Here is a 19,042-nt window from a genome sequence, read left to right as displayed (position 1 = left end):
CTCAACCAATTTCAAGTTATTTATGCTATTATAGTTTTCTGAGAATTTGAGCCAAAAATGACAATAATTCACTACTCCATATGATTGAAAGATCTTTGATATTTGATATTTGATATTTGATGATACTAAAAATTTCTATTTGAAGAATAATGATAATCAATTATTGACATAAGATTATTGAGCTTAATTTCAAATCAAAAAATTGAATTAATCATGCTCTCATCAATTTGAAGTAAACATTACTTGAAAAACTTGACTAACAACTCTTACCCTTCTCATTAAAATGAATAAACTATAAGCAGCCTTCAGCAAATTAAAAAAAAAAATCCCTGTCAAACAAAAGTCCACAGCAAAATCCCAAAATTCAATCTTTATTACAATATACACGATATCCTTTCTTATTACATGCACAAATTCATTTTTTTAAAAAAAGGAAAAAACAAATCATTTTTTTTTCTTTAGCTTTCTTCCTCAATGAACACCCAATCAATCTCAGTTTCATTCGTCTGAGATGACCAGTTCAGCTCAGCTATGGATTCATAATATATAGAAGCTCAACAAGACCAGCGATTATTACATCCGGACTCCGTGGCCTCGATTTATAGATATTATTAGTAGTATTATGATGTTATTTTACTAAAATATCAACATAATGCCATCAATAACATCTAAAATACTGCCATCCTCACCTAATCCGCAAGGATATAATAATTTCTCAAGACAAGTAACACATCCATTCACTCCCTCCACCTCCAAGGCTTCAATGCAAAGCCTCTGAAACTTGAGCTTAACAGCAACAAGAACAAACCTGGTACAGAAAGCTGCTACTCTCTCCATCTTCATCTTCTGTTAAAAACTCTTCAAGACCATCCATGTCTTCTCCACCAAAACCGACGCGTAAATCCATGCTCGCTCGAACTCCCCTCTCCCAAACCCCCCACTCTTTGCCAGAAAAGCCTGCTTCTACCACCACTCAACGGACCAGAGCTCCAATGCCGCCGAAAAGAATCCGAAGCATCTCCTCTAAAACTCGAAGATCCATACAACACATCCATTCCGATGCCCTCTCTATCTCCTCCTCCACACAACACTTCACTCATTCCACTCTCCACATCTCTCACCCCCATTTCATCCTCACTGAAGCTCTCCGATCGCCTCTGTTCATCCCTCTCATTCCACACTAATTTCAAAGCCTGAGCTATCTCGCTCATTAATGGCCGGTGCGACACTTCGGGCTGAACGCACATCGAAGCAATCGCTGCCACTTTAGCAACATTGTTCCGAGGATAATCATCGCCGAGAGCCGGATCGATTATTGTCTGTAATCCTTCCATGTTTGCGAGAAGAGAACGGGTCCAAGCGACCAGATTCTCTTGTCCGGGAGGTTGCGACATGTCTACAGGCTTCCTCCCTGTAAGAAGCTCAAGAAGAACAACTCCATAGCTGTAAACATCGCTCTTGACAAGAAGATGTCCTGTCATGGCGTATTCAGGGTCCACATAGCTGATGACAATGAAGAAGACGATCAGTTTATGGAAATTGAGTCATGAAATGAGCTCTGAGAGGTATGTACCCAAAAGTTCCCATTACACGGGTCGAAATCTGCTGGTCTCCTTCGTCGAAAGCGGAGCGAGCGAGGCCGAAATCGGTGATCCGGGGAGTGAAATCGTCTTCTAAGAGGATGTTGCTGGATTTGAAATCGCGGTGGATGACGCGAGGGCTTGAATCTTCATGAAGATAGGATAGAGCTCGAGCTGCACCGAGGGCGATCTTCACTCGAGAGTTCCAGGTAAGTGGAGCAGTTTTCTTGTGAATCCCTGGGAAGAAGACGACATCAAATACAACCACAAAAATATAAAGAAAAATTTACTGGCATAACACATAATTTTTGTGTAAATCTTCCAAAGATATAACTGTAAAAACTCTCATTCTTACCATGTAGATGCGAGTCAACACTGCCATTAGGAATAAGTTCATAGACCAAACAACGAATATTTTCCTCCGCGCATATACCAATCAACTTGACCAAATTCCTGTGATGAAGACGACTGAGCATCTCAACCTCGGCCAAGAATTCTCGCTCTCCTTCCCTATCATCTCTCTTCAAAACCTTCACGGCCACCATTGTTCCGCCGTCAAGTGTTCCTTCGTATACTCGCCCGAACCCGCCTTCTCCTATAACTCTCGATTCGTCGAATTTGTTGGTGGTTCTTTCGATCTCAGCCAGCGCGAATGTTTTTGCTGATCCATTATATGTTGCAATGTTGGAGCATAAAGAGTCTGATTTTGAGCTTGGGCCAATTCCAACATTTACAGGGATGGATCCTGTGGCTGTTTTTGTCAAATTGGAAAGTTGTGTATTTTAGAGGTATAAAATGAAATTGAAAGGTTTCTGCTCAAACTTGAAGCAAAAGAAATGATGATGCAATTTTGTTGATAAGGAAAAATCCACTTTCATAATGATAATAATAATATTATTATTATAAAAAAATGAAAACTGAATTTAGATCCTTGAATTTCTCAGTTATCTAGAAAAAGAAATGAGGTATCCATATTTCAAACCTATTTTCTGAAAATATCTAGCAAAAGATGAGTTCTTTGGGTTGTTTCATGCTTTTGGAGTAGATATTGACACAGAAAAATATCAAAATGGTCCTCTGGCTCTTGTTAGGACTCATTTTAGTCCCAACGTCTATGAAAATGTCAATTTAATTCCAAAAAAGTTTTAACATTGGCTTAAATAGTCTTTAGAATCTTTAATAGGATGACTACTGCAGCCCCCGCTAAAAAAAATTTAAGGACTAATTTGGCACTTTAATAGACTCTGGGACTAAAATGACCTTAATGCAATTAGTCAGGGAATTATTTTGGCACATTACTCGATATTAATAAAAATAACAGAAAAAAAAGGCATTTACATGTACACCTCACAAGTCTTATATATTTACATATCTAAAACCAAACTTTGATATTTACATGCATATCATTTAACTTTTCAACATTGCATAAAAAAATATCACTATTATTAACTTTTGAAAGTGAAATGCACCTCATGCATAGATTTATAATACCAAATTATTATACACATGAAGTTCAAACTTTAGGTGTAAGAAATGTAATCACATAAGAATTGTGTGGCATGTAAATTTCCCAAAAAATTAACAAATTGTACGGTAAAATACCTGTTGATTTTGAAAATGGGGTCTGTGAAGATTGAAAATTTGGTTTAAGAAGGCCTGATAGCTCCCTATTTCTTAACAACAAAAACCATACAGCTCCAATAAATGAAAGCACGGCTATTAACGAAGTCATAGCTATAATAGCTATCACACTGCCGCCTAGACTTTTCTTCTTCTTTCTAACATCAACTGCAAAAGGATGAACTTTCCTTCCGTTATTGTTATTTGCATATGCTTCCCCATTAAGAAATGCTGTAGGTGGTGATGGAGGAAGGCCTGCATAAATCCGTAAAACTTAGGGAATAACTTTATTTGTAGATCATATACAACAACAACAAGCCTTGTTGAGATTTGGAATAGAGCAACATAGTTTTATGGATAGAAGAAACCTAATTACAATGGAAACAACAAAGAAAAGAAATAAAATAGAATAAAACAACTAGGAAATGTATAATAAGGGAATGAAAGGTAATAATAGATAATAATGGTTACGAATTGTCGTTATAAATCTAATACCCTCCCTTAAGTTGAAGCATAGATGTCAATCATGTTTAACTTGGAGTTGAAGTCATCAAACAAAGAACGAGGAAGATTCTTGGTGAAAATATCTACTAGTTGACTATTAGAGGACACAAACAGAACACAAGTTTCCCTGGAATCTTCCATATCCTATATTTTTACATATCTAACAACTAAACTTTACTTTTCACATTTCTACCACCCAAATCTTCCATATCACATAAAAAATACCACCATTTTAACTTTTAAAAAGTGAAATACTACCTTTCATGCATGTGTAAGGTGATGTGCAGATAAAAATTGAAGTATAGATGTAGATATGTAAATACATAGGAATTGAGTGATTTGATCTAAACCTTCCTAAATAAAATGCATAGACATTTATCCTTAGACAAAAGGAGAGCCTTTGAGATTGTGTGGCAAACTTGCTCAATACAATTCAAATTCTTGGTGCAACAGCAGCTTAGTACTTGATAATTAAGAAAAATAAGTGTGTCCGAAATTGTTAATCCTATAGGATAATCAATCATATAGGTCACACAAGTTATGGCATAGGGTAATCAAATAAATGCTGAGTAAAATCATAGAAACATGAGAGAAATTAACTTGAATTTATATTAGAGAGGCAGAAAATGGTTATTATTGTGTGAAGATGCCTAAAGAATAAAATTTAGATAGCAAAGAAAGGATCTACATAAATTTCTCGTAGATTTTGAAATATTTGTATCGAAATATCTCGAAGGTTAGGTCCAAGTGAAGTCGAACCCATTCGATATACTAAGAGAGTTGGCGGAGTAAAGAAAATGATTCACATTAAACTTTTAGAAATATATTGAACTCACTAGAGACTCAAGCAACAGTCGATGACCTTACACCAGTCGATGGTGAACTCAGAGTAGAGGATTGAATAAACGAAGCCATTTAGCTGAGCTTACTCAAGGTTCTTGGAATATATGTGAGTTCATCAGCTGTTGGAATAGATGTGTGCCTCAAACTGTAAAAGCATTAACTTCAACTCCATAGTAGACAAGGCCTAACAAAAATCCAGACAACAATGAAACAACTACGGCACAGGGATTCTTATGAGGAAAAATTGGATCTAGTGAACCATGTAGCATACTTTGGGTCGGAAGCTTCCTTTTTCAATATTTATGATGCCATAAAATGTATGTTATTCCTTAACGACATTATAGTAGCACCCTTGAGATACTTCTCCAAACTTTTGCTTATACGTATCACAATATCGGTTGAAGTTAGCATTGAAGAACTCCTAAGCTCTCTTAAGGCTTAGACAAAAACTAGATGAGTCACTACGAGAGCTTATCATTCATTTCCAGCACAAGATGTTAAACATCGAAGATTTGAAACATGTAGTTGCTCTAGAAATGTTAATTCAAGGTCTTACGGAAGAAACATTCAGATATGTGCTCGGATTGAAGAAGCCGAAGCATTAGAAAAGATGTTAGAACTCATCAATGATCAGATAAATGACTAAAAAAAGTCACGCGGAGATAACAAAGCCCTCGCATTTTGAATATAGAAACTCAGGATGACATCAACAAATGAATAGAAGCCAATCCAACTTCTAGTCAATTAAAATTAGAACTTGCCATGATTAATCACTGCACGAGAATTATGAGTTATGAGTTGAACTCATGTATTCACCAAAACATCTCCCTCCCCAAAAACATCGAATTAATTGTTGCCAAATACCTTGTTCATATTGAGTTGCAAGTATTTTATGGTACGTTGGTGAACGCAATTAAAGATGAAGAGTATTTCTGTCAACGCCTTCTGTCTCATACTTGAGATCCAACAAAATATTACACCTTATCTAATAAAAAAAAAATCACCTTCATAAAATCATGATCATGACACATAAAACTGTTGGTATATCCATAGCCTAGTTAAAGAACTCGTCAAACCTAGAATGTTAAAAGAATTTGTACTAGCACAACTAGAAAGAAAAACAGGAAGTGGAAAAGAAACAAAGGATGAAATCAGTTATGCCCAAGTTATTTAAATAGTAGGAAGTACCCTACAAAAGTTATATTTCAATTGCATTTTTTTGTAATAGAGTATTAACACGTTTCTTTATTTGATTACATTGCAACATAAATATTTGATTATTGGCACTTCTCTTCCTCAAAGTTCTTTTAAAAGTGATAACGCTTAGGCAATTCACTAATAACTTGCTGCATAATTCATTATAGTATTTAGCAACTATGTATTGATGCTTGATAAATGGTTTTATATTTATTAGTCAGTTTCACCACTCTTTTTGAGTTTTCAATTTTATGAGTACACGTTGGATGTGTAACTCCTTCATGTATTAAAAATTCAAATTATTAAAAGTAAATTAAAATTCCTAGCTAATTTTATGTGATTCTAAATTTTTATGGAAATGCTTGGATCATTTTGACCTTTTCATTATTAGTTTGACTTTACTTGACCATAAAGCATTGACAAAAGAACAAAATTGAATTTTCCTAGCATTAAAATGAAGCAAATTTGCTAATTTGATAAATGAATCACTATAAATAATGAGATTTAGTTTCTAGTTATACCAAATATTCTAAAGACATGTTCCACAAAAGAATTTGACTAACCAGGATAGTTGACATATAAAACAATATAGTCTCCAAAATATGAGGCTTGTATTGAAACTTCCTTCTTCCAGAACTTCTCAAAGGTCATAAAACCTGTCCTGTTGTCAAAGGATTTCCCAAGTGGAACCAGATCAATAAGCACATCAGTCTTCTCAGGCTCTTCAGTTACAGAATTTGCTCCCATGATGCGCACTTGGCTTTGCTTCATCGAAACTCCGGCTGCAATTTCTTTGGCAAATTCAGAAACCAAAGGAAAGAATATGTACAAAGCAACGCCAAGTCGCAGGACAACTTTAATTGGCAAAACACATTCACAAGGTGATCCAGGACATGGAGTTGTAAGTGGTGATTGGCAAATCATGGGACCACAGTCTGCAATTAAGAAATTTATGGCACAAGAATTGAAGGATAAGTTTGAAAATAGTTACAATCATGGTAGCTTTGAGGAATAAACAAACCGAGATTAGGAGGAGGAGGGGGTAACACTTGTTTCGGTTGTGATGAGGGGGGCGACGACTTGCCTCCGAAAGATTTGGAAGGAGAAGATCGTGGAGAATGAATTTGCCCTATTTAGGAAAAAAGGACAAGTAAATAACAAAAGGAATTTCATGGCTGAAAATGTGGTTAAGAAATATTAAACGAACTTACAAATTATGTAACTTGGGGGAGGACTGGTTGATGCTGGCAAAGGAGCAGCAGAAATTTCACCATTTGTTGAAGTTGGAGTTTGGACTGGAGGGAGATGAGGGCCTACAATGATGAATAAGGTTATACGCAGCACCTATTATCATCTTCTTCTTCTTCAAATTTTCTTTATTTCTTTGGGAAATTTACATACACAATTCTTATGTATTTACAAATCACACATCTAAACTTTCATATTTACATACATAGCACTTTGGTTCTTTAAATCTACGCATGAAAAGGTAAATTCCACTTTTAAAAAGCGATCATAGTGTTATTTTTGACGTGATATTAATGATTTGAATGTGTGTAAAAATGAAAGTTTAAGTGTGAGATATGTAAATACATAAGAACTATGTGCTATGAATGTAAATGCCCCTTTTTTATTAGTACCTTGAGGATATGATGGAGGAGAATGATGTCTTCTATTCCTCTTCGGAGTCTCCATTGGAGGGTGTGAAGGAGCTGGACTGATCTTTGGCCCTTCCAGAGAGTCAACAGAAGGATGCAGAGGAGCTGGATTGATCACAGGACTTCCATTATACGGCGAAGAAGCAGAATTCTTATGTTTTGGAGTCTGTATGGGAGATTTTGAAGCAGATGGATTGATCTCAAAACCATTAATAGTAGGCTGAGGAGCATAATGCCTTCTCTTATTCTTCAAAATTTCTATGGGACGATTGGAAGGATGGGAGGCATGATACTCTCTCTTCTTCGATTTTTTTGCAGGAGAACCTAAAAGATCCGGCGATTCACAAGATAATCCATCGAAATATAAACTTATTGGTAATCAAGATTTTATGGCATCAATATTTTATTCGACATATTCGGTAAAGAAAAATGATGATTGTGATTGAAAATACAGTCCAACCTGAATGTTCTGATGTTGTTTTGTGAGTAATTTTTCCTTCTGGAAGATGGGGAAGAGAGCTTGAAGTAGAATGTGCAGTTTTTGATTCATTTTGTGGAGGAGAAATGTCTGAGGATGATGGTAAAGACAACATTGTTCAGTAAATTACTAGCTTAAGCAAGGCATTTAAGAATTTTCTGAAAAGTTAACATAACCCGGATACCGCACAATTTTCTATGTGTTTACATATCTAACACCTAAACATTCATGTTTACATATATATCACTCAAATCTTTAACTTCGCATAAAAAATACCACCATCACTACCTCTTTAAAAGTGCAATACACCTTTTAGTTTATGATGTGTTGTTAAGTGTAAATCTCAAACATCAGGTGCTACATAGTAAACATATAAGAATTGTGTGATATGTATGTAAATTTCCCTTGTTTTAAATCACAAGACAAATCCAAGTCCATAAGACTTCACTCAAAGGCAAGGTTTGGAGTAGATTTTGATGTACATAGTCTTAATCCTATATTACAAAAAGCCATTTTCACAATTCAAACCCAAGGCCTCAAGACAACGAAGGCAACCCAATGAGAAATCCGATGGAGAGGCGATTAATGGATTTGTTCATCGAGAATTTTTCTGCACATTTCGTGGATTAATGGAAGCATTCTTGGAAATGGAGCTGATCCAGGAGTGCTTGACAAAAAAAAAAATTATCAAGTGAACATGGAACGTTGAGGGTGGAAAAATGAATAAACTTTCCCTCATCCTACCTGCTTGTGCAGTCTTTGGACTTGGTTTGTGACTGCTGATTGAATCTGAAGCGTATAAAGGAGCTGCCTTTATATCTTTTACTGAAGGTTGTGTGGTTATTTCTGGTGGAGGAGAGAAATGAAAACACAAAACATCATCTATGCAAGAACAATTGGTTTTGTGTTTAGGAGTATAAATGTATGAGATGCTTGGTTTGAGTTTCTGATGGGGAAGGATTTACCTTTTTTGTGAGGAAGCTGCGGTTGGGGTCTATCGGGCGAGGAAGAAGCTTCGATTGGAGATTTATGGAAGCTTATATTCCGGTCTGAAAAAGAATTGGGTTGCACTGATGGTAATATTTCCTGAATGATTTTTGATGCAGTTTCTGGTTTTGAAGGCGAAATTACAAAAGGATGAGCAGTTGATCCTGAAAATAAACAAAATTCATGAAATTAACCATGAAATTTACAATTGTTGGGAGAAAGGTGAAATCTATGTTTAATATTTGCTAATAAGACTAATTTAATAAGTTTTTCAAGTTTAGTAAAGTTAATTTATCCAATATTAAAAAATAATTTGAAAATTAATTAAATACAGAATAAACTAATCAAACATTAGTTATTTTTTAGGACAATAGCTTATATAGTTAGATCTATTAATTATGGATTAGTCCATTAAGATTAAATATGTTAATTAGAATAATAACAGATATTTATTATCTATAAACTAATTTATTGAATCAGCTTTATGAGAATTTAATGAATTTTATATTTATTATAACTTTTTAACCTTTCAAGTACATTTTAAGTATATATTCTCTCAATATATAATTAGGATAATACTTTTTATATTTAATTATATTGATGATGGAGAAAATTTATGATATAATATTTGATAATTATTAAACCTAATAAACCATCATCATTTTCTATTGACATTTTCACTGTACTTTATGTCTTGATAGTTCTTGATTCAATATGATATGAAGGGGTCATCACTATCTCCATAGAAAAATGTAGGGATATTTCTGCCGCACTCGGCATTGCGTTGCACAAATGAGAACATATAATAAAAGCCATGAGCAAACTAGCGAAGTTTCACTATTTTGAAATTTGTTGAGGCGACTAACCAATTTGATTCATGGTCGAAAGAATAAAAACATTGACTTGCTTTAGAGAAGAAGAATTGCAATATGTTCAAATAAGAAGGCAAATGTTATTATTCTAGTGAGTTTTTCCTCGTACAAAGTATAGTAAAGAAGTTTATCCCTTTGGCAAAGACATTTGAACACAAAAGTTCAATGTAATGCTCTTTCTCTATAGAAAATTATCTAAGAAAGGAATTACTAACTCTATATACTATTTCTCTCTAGGCGACAATCCTAACCTACTTTTTGAATGACAATTAGTTAAGTGTCTTATCAACCGGTCTACTCCTTTTTTCCTTCCTAGATATTTAATAACAAATATATTTTTCCACCTTATTAGTAGATTTTATTTTTCCTCCATTGAATTTTCCCAAGTTAACTATACGACTCGTACACAATCTTAACTTCCAAATTCAACTTGATCTTTGGTAACCTTTTTATTGCCCAACACTCAGATCCCAATACTATAGCTAGAATATTAAAAAAAATTTAAAATGTATCTTTAACTTTTAATTACAATAATTAAAAAAATGTAAAAAAAATGGTGCTAAAAAATCACATTCGAACCAATGCAAAAATCAATCAACAGTCTACTTCTCTTAAATAGATTGTGAAAGGGAGTATCATACTCCTCACTATAGTCTTAAGAAAACCAATGAAAAAGCAATAACATCTAATAGCATGACATTGAAATTCAATAACATTCTTATAGTCCTATGCATGGCCAACACTAGAACGTTAAAAAAAAAAAAAAGGGAGAGTTTGGCTTTACATTTCAAACTCTAACAAGAAAGCCTAAGTTTAGGGAGAGTTTGGCTTTACATTTCATTTCAAACTCTAACAAGAAAGCCTAAGTTTAGGTATATATGTCCCATTTAAAGGGGGCCTTTCGTGTCCGTTAAAATCACTAATTTTCAAGTTTCAGTTATGCTAATCTAATTGTTAGAAATTAGTTATAGAACAACCATCTTTCATTAATATTCTTGTGCCTCATGGCACATTGGGCGATTCATCCACGGACAAATCCTAAAGGATATCCTCTAGAGTTTAGAACAGGGAAGGGATATGTAAACGATTCTTTCTTTTCCAATGATTTAAGAAGAATAATAAGAACACTGATTCAGAATAAATAAAACCTTAAAAGGGTGAGAAGAAAGGAGATTTCCTATCAAATCAAATGGTTCGAGATTGTAATGCAAGCTTGCAAATAACTTAAATAAAGACAAAGAAATGTTTAGTGGCGCCATAAACCAACTTCATTAAAAACCATGCACAAAGCAAAAGTTTTAAATTGAACCTCAAAAGTCAATTCATAACAAAGATAAATTTCTAACTAAGAAAATTACAAGAAATTGCATGAAATGACTTCGCAAACAAGAAAAACTAATGGATTTGGTTGATTTCTATATATTCGTGTTGGAATTTGTATCTTAATCCCCAAAGAACAATCCTTTTGTTTTCATGATCACAATTAGCACAACCCTAATCTTTATGCAGCCAAATCACATCTCCACCTAATGTTACTATAGCTTTGTCGTCAAGAGTTGAGCTTAAACCAATGCTTTATAACTAGACATCTAGATTTCCACCTTATTTGATTTTAGTTACCCAATTTATGACATGATAAGAAAGAAGAAAGATTAAGCACAAAACATGTCTAGTACATTTCTTTCTCCTATTATATTTGCAAATCAAACTGAGACACAATGCCCCATATCACAGTATCCTTCACGAATCTGAGTTTAACAAGAGAGGCCCACACATTAAAGAACCAAAGAATGAAAAGTAATAATAAGATTAAAAGAGCTTCTTTTTTCATGCACTACTTACCATGTCTTCACCAGTCTTCCAGATAACCTTCTATTAATATTATAAAATACTTATCAACTTCATATCAGCTAAGATTATATATCAAACAATCAGTTTCTAGAAAAAAAAAAAAAAAAAAAATTTTTTTTCATTAAAAAAAACGAAATTAATCATGTCAAAAAAAATCGAAATTAATCATGTCATAAACAACCTAAATCACTGAAATCATCAAAACTTGGAAGAATTAACCCACTATAAACTTATAATAGAATGCTAAATTATAGTCTCTCTTAAAAAACAACTCCAACCACATCAAACTTTTTTCCCCTTTCAAAGGTTGAGATTTTACAAATAACATAAACAAAGAAGCATTTTTTTAGCACTAATTTCTTACCTTCAGATTTAAAAACCACCAACTGAAAAAGCAGAACGCAGAAAGCAGAACGAGCAAGATCTCCTTCCATCCAACCCATCCTATATCGCCGGCAAAACCCTAGCTTTAAGCCCCACGCGGCCCCAAGCACAGCTTAACCGAATCAAAGCAGTACAGAACCAATACAACAAATCATGAATAATCTACTCTGGCTGCCATAAGAGACAAAAGCCAAGCAAGCTCATGGAAGTAAAACGGGATCTGCCATAAAAAACCAACATAAGAAAGCGAGCTCCCAGGGGACAAAAGCCTCTTTTTGAGCTCAATTTGTTACCTAAAGTTAAGATCTTTGCCGACAGAATAACATAGAATATCCAGAGATGTCTCGAATGGAAAGAACTCTAGAGGATACCAGAGAGAAGGCAAGAGGGGATATTTTCCATGCTAAAAAATGGAAACTTTCAGCATAAACTAAGATGAAAAGAGAGTACGGCAAGAGAAGAAAAGGGGGAAAAGAGGATAAGTAGCAGAGAAAGAACCAGGAAGCCTGAAACCGCAGCAGAAATTGCAACAAAGGATTCGAAAGTTACCGTTTTTACCACCTTAATGGCAAATAATATTCAAACGGATCTCAAATGGGACAATGAAAGAAGGTTATATGCGCCTAAATGTTCTGCTAGCTCTTCAAAGAGAAAGAGAGACAAGGCAGCGAGTGAGAGAGATGAACCAATAAATATTCTATATTTGATTCTAGAATATGAGGCATGTTTGGATTTTGCTTTAGTGGGAGGAAGCCTAATTCTGAGATGACTTCTTCTGATAGGGTCTCATGGGTCATAAAGTTGTGGTTGAAATGCTGCTGTAATTTGATTGTGTAGGCCGTTGTAATTTGGCTCTGAGCTCTCCGAGCTTTGTTTGACTGTGGCAGCTTTAAGTCAAATTAAGATTTTCTTAGTATGATTGAAGATTTGACTCAGTTAAACTATAATTTGAGTTGAGTTAATTCAATTTGACATAAATTTAAAACGTAATAACAAAAAGTTAAAGAGATGCATATATTTTTTTCTGTTGATTTTTTTTAAAAAATTGAGTATTATGTGAACAAATAGTAAGATTTGGATGTTAAATACATAAATTTGATGTTGGTGAGGGTTATGTATGGTGGATTTACATAAATAAGACTTAGAACTATCCTTTTTGTATATTTAACTTTTAGAATTTACTATTTGCTCATATAGCACTAAAATTTTTACATGATATAGAAGTACCACTTCCTCACTTTCTCATTAACTTCTCATGACAATGGACTACTCCTTCACATAGTATTGGTCCTATTAATGTTCTTTTTCAATGAAATCTCATTGCTCTTTAATAAGATCTTGTCGTGACTTCACCACATCTTCATTGTTGAGAGCTGACCTTCAAACATTGTCGATCTTGTTGATACTCTTAGTAGGGAGATCTGGTCAAGCCTTCCATAATCTTAATCATTGAGAGTTTCAGGATTCTGAATAGGAGTGACAGTCTATTATAAAAAGTACCTAATGACAGCTTAAATTTGGTGAAAAATAAGGTTTGGTGCTAAATATATAAAATGATTTCAGGTGTTATATATATAAATTTCCCAATTGTTTATTATATTTTTTTATAAATATTTTATTTATAGTTTTAAAAGTTTAGATTAAGGATTTGTAGAATTGTTCAATAATAATAATAATAAATTATAAAAATTAAATTTACAATATTATAATTTTCTTACATAATGTTGAGTGAAAAGGTGTAATGAGATGACTTCAAATCCAAGGCTCCCTAAATTCTCATTCATAGGGGAATTAATTCAATATTATCTTATCTCAAAAATATATTCAAGATATTTTATTCTATATGTACCTCAATCAATTAATTTATGCAGTACTTTGTCTTTATATATAAATATAAAATATTTTTTTTTATGTTATAGTATTTAAGATATTAAAGTAATTACATCATATTATTAGATGCTACAATATTCTAGATGATAATTGTGATGTTAGCTTTTCTACTCTGTGTCAAAATTTTGCACATAAACATATAGATGAAAAAAATAATAATAATAAGAGGCCAAAATTTTTGTGCTACTCCTATAAAAAATTTTAGCTCTGTCTCAGACACAATATTCTCTTTTCTCTTAAACTAAAGATGTTTGGATAAGAAAATTAACATAACTTGTTAGGTCTCCTTTGTAAAAATAATTAAGGGTGATGATAGTGATTAGACGATAAAAGTTAAGAGATGATAGTTGATCTCGTTACTACTTATGTGCATAATAGAACAATGACTTTAATGATCTTTTTCACTTATGTTATTTTACTTTGCAACAAATCAAAAACTTGATCCTGGAGAAAACAAGAATTTAATTTTTTAATTTATATTTATATTGGGATACTACTCAAGTATATGTATAGTTATCAAGTAATATATGACTTTTTGATTAAGACTTGATTATCGAACCCACAGATAAATATGCAATATGCACAAACTTTTTATTTTTAAAAAGACAATTACTTAAACTATAGATATTTTCTCAATAAGTAAAATTCAATTCTTATTGGTATTTTTGATATTTTGACAAAACAATAAAACTTCTAAAAATAACTTGAGTTTATGTAAACGAAAAGCACTTGATATGAAAATATTTTTCTCCTTATCATGAATCAGTAATAAATATAGAAATTCTATTATGGAAGTATGCACATTGTGTTGTGTCAAAATAGGAGCAATAATATTCTTTACCATTACTAGAGATGCTATAAAGAACATTGACTAATTTATAGTAGAATATTTTTGAAGACCAGCTATGCAAAAAAAATACTAGCTCTCACTCTAGAGTTCCCTCAATTCCCTCCACCTTGGGGCAAACATCTCGTATTAGAACCTAAAACAATAAACCAAGTTGGGGGCTTTAACCTATCACATTAAAATCCTCTAATTCTATACCATTCAAAGTTATTTCCATATTTATTTGCATTAAATCATATGAATTACATTCTCATTCATACAACCTCATATGATTCTTTCCAATTGTTAACTGAGATAATACCAGTCAGGTTCTTACATGTTCTCACAATAAGTTTTAACATATGGATAGACCAAATCAAGAAATAAATAAAGTACATGGATTTAAATCATCATAAATTCTTCCAACATTAAATATCAATACTCTCCACAACTTCCATTCAAACTTTGATTACTTATCATTTTTAGGAGAAAGATAAAAAAAAACTACACAGAATTCATGGAGAAAACAACACCACACTTTAGTTTAAAAGTAAAAAATCATTGTCAAACCAACAAGAAATCTTTATTAAAACCAAAAGTAGGTCAAAACAAAAGATAAAAACTTATCTCAAATCCTCTACCAAACTCTTGAAGTTCTTTTGAATCTCTTTTCTTTTACAACACTCTTGGCTCTCACAATAGCTCTCACAATAAAACTATAAAACTAAAGACAAAAAGGATAAAGTAAATTTGTGGTGCTTGAAAATCTCTCCAAAACTCTCTCCTTTCCAACACTTTTCAGAACTTTCAAACACACTTTAAAAAGTCTCAAATTCCTTCTTTTATAAATCTCCAAGAAGTGCCTTGATAACTCTTTAAAATGTGTCCCAATTCGATGTATTCTCTAAAGGATGCCTCCTTTCATAAGTATTTTAATAATATTTTTGTTTCTAGTGGTCATAACCACCCTCCTTAGCCAATATGTTCTTCAAATATCCCTTCAAAGTTCAACAAAATGAAGTAAACCGTCACATAACTGCCTCTGGCGCTTAAGCGCAGCCTTCTCTGTTTCACCGGTGCTTAGGCGCCAAAACACTTTAACACAATTTTCATCTTTTTTGCTCCAAATTTGATCATTTTTCACTTATTTTAGCATTTTTCACCTTTTTTACTTGTACCTGAAAGAAAAACACACAAATACCTTTCATTAAAGCGCAATATCTCAAAAATAGGTATAAAAATGTGTCTAAAAATACTATATATTTTAGGTGTATTAATAGTATGATAATAATTATAGAATAATGACAATTAGATAATAAGGGTTGGACAAGGACACTCAAGCAATCAAGGTTGGATGATGGAGATGTGTTAACCTCACTTTTGATCGATCTTCTATTGCCCAAAAAGCTTCACCCATCCTTGCTTAGATGTGTTGCATGCAAAACAAAGTTTAACAGCTTCAAAATTGCTCAATAGAAAAAAAATCACCAAAATCCTTTGGTTGAAGTTGCTACACCACTATCTAGCCTAATTATTTTGGGTAGTTACACTACTGCAGGCGTAGCTATGCCAACTACTAGCGACGTGACTGTGCTACCCCTCTTGCATAATTACATCTTTCTCTCAAGAAGATTGGCATAGGCATAATCACACTATAAGCTAGCATGGTTACGTTGGATATGGCACATAGTTGCTGCTCGAGGTGGCACAAAGATCTTAGGTGTGATTATGCTAAGATCTTTGGTGATTTTGCAAGAGGGGCAACTATGCATATGTCCTTTATGAAACTATGCATATGTTGGTTCTTCACTCTGGTGCTCGTGCATTCATTTAGTGTTCTTCATCTCTGGTGTTCTTTGGCTTCTCTATTGTAAGTTTTTTTGCACTTCTTCCTCTTCTTCAACCTGTTTCACTTCACCATTCTTCTTCTTCTCTTCTTCCTAATACACTACACTTCTTTTAGCCACCACAATAATCATCTCTTCTCATAGTTTAACCATCATCACCCTCTTCTCTTGGTCTAACCACCATTACCTTCTGCTCCATCTTCTCTTCACCTAATCACTACACCACCTTACTCCTTCTCTTCTTCTTTCTTTAGCCAATTCACATCATATCCCATATTTTCTTCCTCTCCATTTGGCCGAAAATCATTCACACCAATACTCAATTCCTTTTTTATTACTCATGGACAAACCCTAAACAGTCTCTTCCTTTGTTCCTTCTCTTCCACCATGGCCAAAAGACTCTATTTGTCTCCCTCTCTTCTCTTTATTCCAATATGGCCTCAATCCTCACCTTTTTCTCCATATCTTGCCTCCCTTCCCACTTAGCTCAAATCCCCCCCCCCCCCACACACACACACACCCCTCCTTTACTTCCCTTGACCAAAACCTTAGACCTTAACTCACCCTCTCCTCGTTGCCTTAGCTAAAAATGTTGCATCATTCCTGCCCTCCTTTTAGCTTGATTACGCATATTCTTGGCTTATATTTGGTTTACTTTTGGTGTTTAGCAATTCAAGAATTATTTACATGTGTATGTTATTCACACAATCATAACAAAAGTTAAACACAAAAGAATCATGTCATTTATGTAAAATCTTATGTTCAATTTTTGTATTTATGTCATTTATGAAAAATCCCATATTTATGTTTCTTAAGAAAAAAAAAATTATGCTTATGTCCTTTATGAAAATCTCATGTTTATGTGTCTTAGGAAATTTTTTATTTCTTTTTCTTTAATTTAGGAAAAACCTCATGTTTATGTGCTTAAGAAAAAATTCATACATATGTGACTTATATAAAATCCCATGTTCATGTGTATTAAGAAAAAAATCATGCTTATGATGCCTAAGGAAAATTCCTTGTTTATATGACATGTAAAATCTTATGTTGAAATTTCATGTTTTTGTGGCATATGTAAGGTTTCATGTTTTTGTGCATAGGAAAATTTTCATGCTCATGTTGCTTAAGGAAAATTCTTTGTTTATGTTCTTTATGAAAAATCTCATGTTTATGTTTCTTGTGGAAAAGTTTCATGCTTATGTACTTTATAAAAAACTATCATGTTTATGTACCTTAGAATTTTTCACATGTCTATGTGACTTACAATAAAAAAAATTCCATGTTTATGTGACTTAAAAAATAACATTGTTTATGTACCTTGTAGAATCATTTTATGATTTTGCGATCTTATAGAAGATGCTATGCAAATCTGATTATGTTTATTCCAAAATTCCATGAATGTATGTTTAGGTGAATGTGTTGAAGTACTTGGGAAAAATTCCTTATTTATGTTTTCTTATGCAATATTTGTGTAATGTGCTTATATAATATTCATGCTAGTTGTAGTTTAATGTTTTTATGTGATAATTATGTAATTTGAGGTCTCTGTGTTGTTTAATAAATAAAAATGAGAATCATGCATATTGTGCTGAAAAATCTTTAAGAAAGTATCATTCATATGTTACTAAATTAGAGTTTGCAAGTTCATGGGTTTATAATAACGCCACATGCAGACCTATAAGTTTACATCATTAGAGTTTACACACTTACAAAAAAAAAAGAAAAAAAAAAGAAAATTTCTAAAATAAATTTCATCTAAATGTGCTTCAAGGATTTAATGTTTAAGGATTCAAAGATTATTGTCAAAAGAAGCACAAATATATTTTATAAATCTCAAACAATTAAAAATTAAAACACTTTCAAACTCCTAAATTTTAAAACTTAACTTTCAAAATTCAAAACATACATTTAACTTTTAAATCACCCTTAAATTTTAAAACTAAACTTTCAAATTTAAGACATTCAAATCACCTATAAATTTTAAAACTTTACATTCTAATTAAAAATACTCAAATCACCCTAAAATTTTTTAACTTAAATTTCAGACTCAAAACTTTTACATCACCCTTAAATTTTAAAATTTAACTTTCAAATTAAAAACTTTAAAATTACCTATAATTTTAAAACATTAACTTTACAATCTTAAAATGATGATAATCTAAATTTAGACCAGAGCTTTTCACTAGCTAGATTATTATTATTATTATTTATTGAGGGATTGTTTACTAGCCAATAGAGAGGTATTCATATAACATTGTGAGTATTCTTTATAGATAGTGTCAAATGAATGCATGCTAAAATACTCATGACGATAAAAATAAGAGATTAAAAAGTTAATTGTGTAAACATCTTGCACACAAATAAATAAATTAAAAAAAAAAAAGCATAGAAGACAATAAATTTTTTATATGAAAACCATAAAACAAAATAAAAAAGTTTAGCCTTAAGAAAATAATTCACTATAGTAATTTTGTTTAAGGAAATTCTCATTTCTTTTAAATGGAA

The 19,042-nt window shown here is 32.6% G+C and overlaps 1 protein-coding gene across 9 annotated transcripts; it reads right to left on the bottom strand.

The window, feature by feature from the left end:
- Positions 1-336: 336 nt before the first annotated feature.
- On the bottom strand, positions 337-12,676 carry LOC110020197 (receptor-like serine/threonine-protein kinase ALE2). Of its 9 annotated transcripts, none has more exons than XM_020718204.1 (13): positions 12,268-12,676; positions 11,955-12,194; positions 8,846-9,031; positions 8,625-8,726; positions 7,863-7,970; positions 7,385-7,726; positions 6,956-7,057; positions 6,766-6,873; positions 6,308-6,679; positions 3,183-3,455; positions 1,936-2,331; positions 1,574-1,817; positions 337-1,503 (listed from the first exon to the last, which is right to left on the bottom strand). In XM_020718204.1, the coding sequence occupies exons 2-13, from the start codon at positions 12,031-12,033 to the stop codon at positions 861-863; spliced, it is 2,955 nt and encodes a 984-aa protein (XP_020573863.1). In that variant the 5' UTR covers positions 12,034-12,194; positions 12,268-12,676; the 3' UTR covers positions 337-860. The 9 variants fall into 9 exon arrangements, with proteins under 9 accessions (XP_020573863.1, XP_020573864.1, XP_020573870.1 ...); XM_020718205.1 differs by having other exon boundaries at positions 11,955-12,145; XM_020718211.1 differs by lacking the exon at positions 11,955-12,194 and having other exon boundaries at positions 12,268-12,309.
- Between the last annotated feature and the right edge of the window lie 6,366 nt (positions 12,677-19,042).

This window comes from Phalaenopsis equestris, unplaced genomic scaffold (assembly GCF_001263595.1).
Source record: "Phalaenopsis equestris unplaced genomic scaffold, ASM126359v1 Scaffold000094, whole genome shotgun sequence".
Lineage (NCBI taxonomy): Eukaryota > Viridiplantae > Streptophyta > Magnoliopsida > Asparagales > Orchidaceae > Phalaenopsis > Phalaenopsis equestris.
This window is presented reverse-complemented; position numbering and strand designations above follow the sequence as displayed.